Source organism: Eurytemora carolleeae, unplaced genomic scaffold, assembly GCF_000591075.1.
Source record: "Eurytemora carolleeae unplaced genomic scaffold, Eaff_2.0 scaffold1075, whole genome shotgun sequence".
In the NCBI taxonomy this organism is placed as follows: Eukaryota; Metazoa; Arthropoda; class Copepoda; order Calanoida; family Temoridae; genus Eurytemora; species Eurytemora carolleeae.
Window position 1 is genome coordinate 57,422 of NW_019396970.1, and position 8,754 is coordinate 66,175.

The window sequence follows — 8,754 nt, forward strand, 5'->3', positions numbered from 1 at the left end:
GTTTACAAATAATCATGAAAAAAAATAATGAAATAAATATAAGATAGACTATTTTCCATCTATAGTTAAAAGAGATTGTGAATGTAATTTCAAGTGACCCTCCAGTCCGGTACTAATAAAACCTTTATCTGATCATGATGTGAGAGATTTAGTCTCGTTTTCTACCTTAAAGTGAATTCTAACTATTTCCCTTGTTGTATCTTTAGCCAGAAATCCGCCAGTCACTTTCTAGAGAAACTACGAATGAAAATAACTAAATTTTTAAAGATAAAATATGGATATTCGTTCTTGATCTGACTAATGAAGGGTCGCGTGAAATTACGTCTACAGTCCCTGTAAAACTTCAACTTTCTCTTTCTTAAACCTTGCAAATTAAATTCTTCGTTTTCTAAAAAATATACAAAAAAAAACATTTTAAAAATATAATTTTTTCTAGGGCAAGGTCCAAGTAGATCTGCAACATGGAGGAGAGATCCACCATGATGCCCTGGAATCCTTCCTTGAACCTGAAATAAAATTATGATTTGAGTGTGTAAACTCTTATTGTAATGACCTCATTCATTCATTATTTCAGAGAGAATGGATGAGAATGGATGAGCAGAGGCGGATCAAGGTCTTCTCCGTTCTTGTTGCTTTCATCTTGGTGACAAAGAATGTTGGATCTCTAGTATACTACTCAAAGCATCGTCAGAGTAATGAGAATAAAAAATCTTTTTTCTTCCAACTTCTTCAGAAGAAGGATTGATTTATTTCCAAAAATAATCTTATCTCAAAGCATTGACAATTTCTTTTAACTCTCGACGCAATCAAAATCTGTGATAGTAATGTACATAAACCCTGAAATTGTTTTATCTTCTGTTGAAAAGACCCCATTATAAACTCGTATTGCAGAAAACATGAGTTCGTCTGCTAAGGTCCCTCAGGATACCAAGAAGGAGGAGTTCAGGTCTCAAAATTTGTTTACGGAGACAAAATTATTTGCTTGTGGGGGGGTGGTATATTAGATGAGTATTCATTAAGATCTCAATTCTGTTTCATATTTGAAGACATCAGTTCAATTTAATTTTTTGTTTTCTATACCCAGTCTCTCCCAGTTCAATTTAATTTTTTGTTTTCTATACCCAGTCTCTCCCAGTTCAATTTAATTTTTGTTTTCTAAACCCAGTCTCTCCCAGTTCAATTTAATTTTTTGGTTTTCTAAACCCAGTCTCTCCCAGTTCAATTTAATTTTTTGTTTTCTAACCCCAGTTTCTCCTCAAGTTTACTTTCTTTGACCATAGGAGTAAAAATTTACTTCAATTAAAAAAATTCTTAATAACTTAAACGAATGAATGTTTTTTTTTAAAATTTAAAACTTGATTCGTGGATGCGTACATTTCTTCGGGTCGGGATCCAGGTGTCGAATATGTCGTGGCTCCAGATTTCAAACTGTTGTCTGAAACTAGATGTATCAACCTTTCCTTGTTTAGAAAGTACCTGGATAAAGCTGGAGTACTGGAGCTTCTCACAAAATCCTTGGTTCAACTCTACGAGGTTTGTTTATCTACCTACTATATCATAACATTTTTTGTCATCGATTTGATTTTAACTTTAATCTTTCGGAACATCTATTTTCTATATATCTATCGACACAGAAATTGCGCATTAATTCAGAACCGATTTAGTGTTTTCTATTGACCTCCCGTGTCCACTCTCATATCTTAAGGAATACCTTATTTAGGGAGAAAATCCTTCAAAAAAATCATCCAAGAAATATCTAGACCATCGATATATACAGATGGGAAAGACATGTATATGTTTTTTCATGTCTATTTATAGGATTACTGAATGTAAGGCTTAGTCGAAAAATGAAGGATTGCAACTGCTCCAATATAGAACAATAAAGATCTTCTTTTTTAAAGATCTTAAAATTTAATCCAGCCAAAATATTGGCTGGTTAGACATTCATGCAAGGTTTATTTTCCTTTTAATTTAAATTTTTCTGGTTTTGTTTTTAGAAATCCATTCCGTTATTATTTATTTAGATGACAATTCAAAATGTTTGCAAATTCTAAAGAAACCAAACATATTCTATTTACAGACGAAAAGTTGGTTCGTTGGCTGAAAACGTAATTGCACATATTTATTCCTTAACATTTTTTGGCGAGTGCTGCGAAAAGTATCTTAATATAATATAATATAATATAATATCATATATTTCTGAATATTATCGTTCGTTATGGTATATTCTTGATATTTTGTATTTTTACATATTTCTAATAAAGTTGGTAAGAAGAAGATATATATTATATACGGTTTATCCCCAACTGAATCAATAATATTTACTCCAGGAGCCCCAGAAACCTGATGACGCTCTTGGATACTTGAAGAAGAGTGTTGGAGGAACTGATGATGCAGTTACAATCGAGACTCTCAGGAAAGAAAATGATGAATTGAAGAAAAAGGTAAACTCTAACAGATCTAACTTTTTGTCGCCGAACTTAAACAAATGTGCGAAAATTATTAATATGATATTCTTTGGATTTATTTCAAGTTAAAGTATGGTTGGTTCTTTCACGAATGACTGTTTAAAAAAATCTATTAAAGTAAAGGGGAGGGAGGGGGTAAAAACGTATTACTCCGGATAAGTTAAATATTGTTTAAATATAACATATAATTGACGTAAAACACTGATTTTTTTGCATGTGAACTCAAAGTTATGTATTGTAACTGCAAAATTCAGTTTTACAAATATCCGAGCTAAAGTACGCGCACGCGGTGGAAAATTTTAATCTTTTCGCATTTTTGCAATCTTGACACTATGAAATGAACTTGAATGAAGACCTCGCGCGCGCGCATTCAAGATGTTAAAATATGGATCATCTTGCCAAAAAATTTACATTATGCATGTCGATTATTAGGTAATTAGGCACAAGGATTCTAGTTTTTGGATTAAAAATGTAGTTTGAGCACTCAGATTGAGCGCGCTAGTAGCCAGCTTTTACGTTTTGGGTTATCTAATCACATATTTTTCGAGTTGTATGTCAATTTACAAGTAATTGGTCACGAGAAATTTATTTCCAATGTCAAATTGAATATTGGAGCAATCTGACCGGCGCGCGAACTATCTTCTTTTAATTAAACTGGAGCTAACTTTTAAAGTAAGACTACAAAAAAAAACAATACTATTAATAAAACAGGACTTAATCGTCGTATTAATAGCTTTTGAAAATGCTTTTTGTTCTTTACTTGATTTTTATTTAGATCTCTGAGCTGGAGAAGTCGCAGGCTGAGCTGCAGGCTAAGGTCTCCAGTCTGGAGTCAGGTTCCGCCCCAACCTCAGCTCCAGCTCCTGCTCCAGTAGAGGATAAACCTGTGGTGGATCCTGTAAAGAAGACAGAGGAGGAGAAACCAGGTCGGATATATAATACAACTATGAATCTGAACTTTTTTTGTACATCTGTTAAACATGTTTTAAAATCAAACTCTTTAACAATTATCTTAATATCGACTAATAGCCTAGGCAAAAAGTTATATACATAAATGATACATAAAAGTTGTCTTATGAAAATATCTTCTAATTACTTTAAGATGAACTTCTATTTTTATTTTAGCTAGATTTTATTTTCTTTACTTATAAATAAGATATTTTTGTTTAAGCGCCCCCCGCCAAGGAAAGTGTTGAAACTGAAGAACCTATGGATACAACCGCCACCGAACCCACTCTGCCAACCTCAGATACCGCCGCTGCTCCTTCAGAACCCGCCGCTGCCGAACCTCCCAGCGCTGAAACTCCCGCTGAAGGCGGTGCACCCGCCGAACCTGAGTCTGCCAATTAGTTATCCCGCCTTATGAAATATTGTGTAAATACATAAATTATAATAATACTGTATGATACAACTAAGTATTCATCACCTTTCAACGATACTGGAAAATATAATGAACTTTTTTCACAACTGTAAAATTCTTGATCCTAACTTCAGATAGATGCAAACTAATCCTGGCAAATTATCAAGCTGCATTTTCTTTTTGTAATTGAATATTTTATTTCAGAAAAATGGCAGAACTCTCTGCTAAAAAAGTTAAAAAAGAAAAGCTGCAGAATGGAGAAGTTGTCGAGTCTACGCCTAGTAAACTGAAGAAGGACCGGAGTAAGGTCAGTAAAGAGAACACGGTACTGAATGGGTCAGCTCAGAAGAAGAAGAAAACAACATTAGATGAATCGACGACAGAGAAGGTTGAGAAGGGGACTGGTTCCAAAATACGCAGCACTAAACTTAGAATGATGGTAAGAAAAAAAATAGATATTTGCACTCTGAATTTCAAGTTTTTCAGCTTTTGCACTAAAATCATAAATATGCATTAATAAATTGAAACTTCAGATTATATTTTTTCTTATTTCGATTTTTCCTTGAATTTAAAATTCAATCTTTAAAGGATTTTAACAATTAAAATTTAAAGATATTTTTAGTTGTAGAATAAATTTTCATCTTTTTTAAATATTTTTGCATTAATCTATTCCCTCACTTATCAGAATAATCCCACTAATTTGATAGTAATCTTTTGTTTTTACAGTATAGAATTTAAAGAATTTGAACGGCGGTTTAAATTTAAGCTGCGGCTCAAATATGGTTGGCTTCACTTAAAATTGTATGCAATGTTTCAAGATTTAAGCCGGCGGTCAATTGAAACCGGGTTTTGGCGAATTTTAAGACGCGGCTCAAATTCATTAAATTCGGACACAGTTCCTATTTTTAATAATAAATACAATTTAAGTCGCCCTTTGCACCTTTAAGGGATTGTCGACGCAATTGCAAGTGAGTGTTCATTTAAATTGTTGCGTGCTTGATTCAAGACGGTACTAAGATAGTGGAATCATCTAGATTTTTTTATCCGTAAAAGAGTCATGCGGAGTATTTCACAGGATAATGATGGAACTAAAGAGATTTATTGTTTCTTTTTGAGGTGAAAATATTTTACATTTTGTTATTCCAATAAAGAAAAAATGGGTGAGTTGAAAATCGGACATGAAACTCTTTAAATTGAGGGTCGACAGTAATTTAAATATTTTAGAAAATTATCTTATTTTCTTCTAGGATGATTGTTGGTATATTGAAGAGTTGATGGCCATGGTTCGGATCCCTTCACATAACCTTGACCTCGACCAGGAGGAGGATGAGGAGGATTATGTCGAGGATGTTCCTGTTGAGTTAAAGATAAAGATGAGGAAGGATAACGAGGAGGGGAGGGCAGTCTCACACGAGGAACTCAAGGAACGCCTTCACAGGAAGATGCAAGAGCTAGGGGAGCGGGGAAAGAACTTGTCGACAAACGAGGAAAAGAGACAGAAAAGGTTGAAGCAAAAACTCAAGAAAATAGAGAAAAAGAAGAATGAGAAAAATGACCTAAAGCAGAAACTGATGAAGGTTGGCAAAAATGCGGGAAATTTAAACAAAATTAAAAATGAGTTGGAGGGCGCTGGCGTTGTAGTCGCCGAGAGACCCAAGATTAAAACAGAAACTGGTAAAATCATATTTTCCAAATTCGACTTCGCCTCTGACGAGGTCACTGGAGAGGCCATTAAAAAGAAGAACATGGATCCTAAGGCCGCCCTGGCAAAGATTGCGAAGAACAAGGAGGTGATCAAATCCATGGAGGAGAAGGGATTGACGGAGAAGGTGAAGAGGATTGAGAACAAGGTGGCCTGGCAGACAGCCCTCGACAAGGCGGAGGGCGTGAAGGTAAAGGATGATGTGGAACTCCTCAAGAAGGCCTTAAAGAAGAAGGAGCAGGTGAAGAAGTCCAGTAAACGGAAGTGGGAACAGAGAACAGAAGATGTTCAATCTAAGAAAGATAAGTTCCAAACAAAGAGAAAGGATAATCTGCAGAAGCGGAAAGCGACAGTAAAGGATAATAAGAAGAAGAAGGCGATTAAGAAAGGAAGATTGATACCTGGGTTATAAAATTTTGAAAATATATTTTGTTAATTAAGTTTTGAATATTAGTATTGAAGAAATTGTCACAAGAGGTCGAAACTTCTGTGTGGAAGCTTATAAAAATTGCCCTCTGGTATAAAACGATTTTTTTAAGAGTGATGAAGTGTTAAATTATGAAAATTAATTCAGGTGTCTTTTTTGTTAATTTTAGAAAAAAGAAACTGTAGTATTTGCAAGTTACTAATCTTAACACATCGAGAAAATATTCTTGATTATCTGGTTTTTCTTATCGTAATTTATCCTTACAATTACTGAACATATTTGCATATTATATTCATTTTAGTGTAGGTGGTTATTTGAGATTAACATTTAAGCATTGTTGGAGAGGAGGGGGGGGGGCATTATTTTTAGGACAAAGCTGAAANTCGGGTCAATAAGTTTTGTCCTGAGATTTAACTTTGTAACCGGAGGCGTACTTATGACCTACTACAATATCAGACCTACGCCAGCTGTTAATTAATTCTTGTATAATGTGAGGGATAGGTATACGTTAGGTTAAGGGAATTTATGGGCCGAGCTACTGTAAAACCACGTGCTAGTAGGTCAGATTTGTAGTATAGGGAATTTGGCGTATGTCGAAGTTGAGGAAAGCGGAGTTGCGTAGTTCGAACAATGCGGTAATGTTGATCCGCTCTACTGCCCATCCGTCCCATACGACCTACTGCAATATCTGACCTACGACAGCTGTAGGTCCGATCGATGGGCTTATCTTCTTGCCCATCCGACCTATTCAGCAGCTTTTGTCATGTCTACAGCGCAGTAGGGTAGAAATAATTAATTGTAGCTGTCGGACGGCCACTCAATTTTGTAGGTCAGATGGGCACTTTTTGTAGGTCGGATGGGTATTTTTCGTAGGTCGGATGGGCATTTTTCGTAGGTCGGATGGGCACTTTAGCTGTCGGACGGCCACTCAATTTTGTAGGTCAGATGGGCACTTTTTGTAGGTCGGATGGGTATTTTTCGTAGGTCGGATGGGCATTTTTCGTAGGTCGGATGGGCACTTTTCGTAGGTCGGATGGGCATTTTTTGTAGGTCGGATGGGCATATTTTTTATTTCGGATGGGCACTTTTTGTAGGGGGGCCGAGCGCTGCGGCCATGAAATACCTTTAATTTTAACAATTTTTAATATAATTTGTGTAAATTTAATTAAGGTTAGTTAGGCTCATTTCTGGGCCGAGCACTGCGGCTAGGACGGGCTAGGGGGCCGAGCGCTGCGGCCATGAAAGTCGACCTTTATATTCAACAATTTTTAATAAAATTAGTGTATATTAGGGTTAGCTGTTAGAAAGCTCATTTCTGGGCCGAGCGCTGCGGCTAGTACAGGCTAGAGGGCCGAGCGCTGCGGCCACATGTATGGGCCGACCTACGAAAAATGCCCATCCGACCAACGAAAAATGCCCATCCAACCTATGAAAAATACCCATCCGACCTACGAAAAATGCCTATCCGACCTACAAAAAAGGCCCATCAGACCTACTAGCGTGTCTAAGCGACAGCTTAAAGTAGGTCGGATGCACCAATATGCTTTTTTAAGGTGCCCATCCGACCTACAGTGCATCGGACCTACCACAGCTGTTAAACCCCCTGCTTTAGGTCGGATGGGCAATAGAGGGGATGGGCGTAGGTCCAAAAGTACACCATCGAAAAATTCTCCATCCTATCCCTACAACCTTGTCATAAGAATCTGTTTGTACTTTCAACGTGAAATGCTGTCAACTTCTGAAACCAAACCAAATAATTATATCTGCTGGAGTAAAGTGTACAGTTCTGTGGGAGAGATAGATAGATATTTAGTTAAGGATTTTTCTAGAATTTTCGAGAGCGAAGTGGGTTCTTTCGGGAGGCTGTCTGTATTGTGTATTCGTAATTTAGGAATGGATTAGTGATGTTTCTGTACAGTTTCAGTTACGGACTCTCCATCGTGAAAGCAGTATGTTATAACCAGCTAAATTATGATAAAATACAGCACCGTAGCATAGTATAAACACAATAGGGTTTCTAGATCTGCGTCCCAAATCATTATAACCTACAAACCTAGCATTAGCTGGGTCAGAAGGTAATTTCCTAGTATACGATTTTTGGACCCCCCCCCCCCTCCTATCAATTTTGTACATGACCATTTATTTTTCAGCAAATTTATTATTATTTATTTTTTTGTTATTTAGGGTTAGGTTAGGTTAAGATACTTTCTGGGCCGAGCGCTGCGGCTAGGATGGGCTAGGGGGCCGAGCGCTGCGGCCACGGGTTAGGTTAGTTAAGACACTTTCTGGGCCGAGCGCTGCGGCTAGGATGAGCTAGGGGGCGGAGCGCTGCGGCCACGGGTTAGGTTAAGTTAAGAAACTTCGTGTCACACCCATGTACAAAATTGATAGGAGGGTGGGGGGCCTGGGGGGAGGCCCAAAAATCGTATACTAGGAAATTACCGTGAAGTACTTAAATGTTTTCGTTTACCTTTCTCAAGTCGAACGAAACCAGTGCCAATTAATCGCTATGAAGTTTGAAGTTCTCAACATTAATAACTATCACATTTTGAAGATCACTTTTACCCCATGTAAAATAACTGTTTCCCATGGGGAGAATAAAGAGGAACGGAGAGAATTGATCAAAAGAATTTTCTTATTTTGTGTTCTATTACGACAGGGTGATTTTACTACATCTTGCTTGGTATTTTTAATGAGTTTTCAGAAAGTCTAGTTCTTAAAGAGGCTGTTTGCGTAATTTTAAGTAACTGTTCTTGTACTAATCTAGCACAATAAATCCATCATCATGATTGTTTTC

The 8,754-nt window shown here is 36.7% G+C and overlaps 2 protein-coding genes across 2 annotated transcripts; both read left to right on the forward strand.

The window, feature by feature from the left end:
• Window positions 1–410: 410 nt before the first annotated feature.
• LOC111710637 (skin secretory protein xP2) lies at window positions 411–4,037 on the forward strand. Its single transcript, XM_023484751.1, has 5 exons — window positions 411–946; window positions 1,470–1,533; window positions 2,331–2,444; window positions 3,244–3,394; window positions 3,640–4,037. Exons 1-5 carry the CDS (start codon window positions 897–899, stop codon window positions 3,816–3,818), a joined length of 558 nt encoding a protein of 185 aa, XP_023340519.1. The 5' UTR covers window positions 411–896; the 3' UTR covers window positions 3,819–4,037.
• Window positions 4,028–5,970, forward strand: LOC111710636 (surfeit locus protein 6 homolog). The gene is made up of 2 exons (XM_023484750.1): window positions 4,028–4,267; window positions 5,076–5,970. The coding sequence occupies exons 1-2, from the start codon at window positions 4,037–4,039 to the stop codon at window positions 5,940–5,942; spliced, it is 1,098 nt and encodes a 365-aa protein (XP_023340518.1). The 5' UTR covers window positions 4,028–4,036; the 3' UTR covers window positions 5,943–5,970.
• The last annotated feature ends 2,784 nt before the right edge of the window (window positions 5,971–8,754 follow it).

Excerpts from the sequence above, each read along its gene's own strand:
- LOC111710637 (XM_023484751.1), top strand. The coding sequence starts at position 897 with ATGAGTTCGTCTGCTAAGGTCCCTCAGGATACCAAGAAGGAGGAGTTC. Across the intron at positions 947-1,469 it reads ACCAAGAAGGAGGAGTTCAG|AAAGTACCTGGATAAAGCTG; the intron begins GTCTCAAAATTT and ends TTCCTTGTTTAG. Across the intron at positions 3,395-3,639 it reads GACAGAGGAGGAGAAACCAG|CGCCCCCCGCCAAGGAAAGT; the intron begins GTCGGATATATA and ends TTTTTGTTTAAG.
- LOC111710636 (XM_023484750.1), top strand. The coding sequence starts at position 4,037 with ATGGCAGAACTCTCTGCTAAAAAAGTTAAAAAAGAAAAGCTGCAGAAT. Across the intron at positions 4,268-5,075 it reads GCACTAAACTTAGAATGATG|GATGATTGTTGGTATATTGA; the intron begins GTAAGAAAAAAA and ends ATTTTCTTCTAG.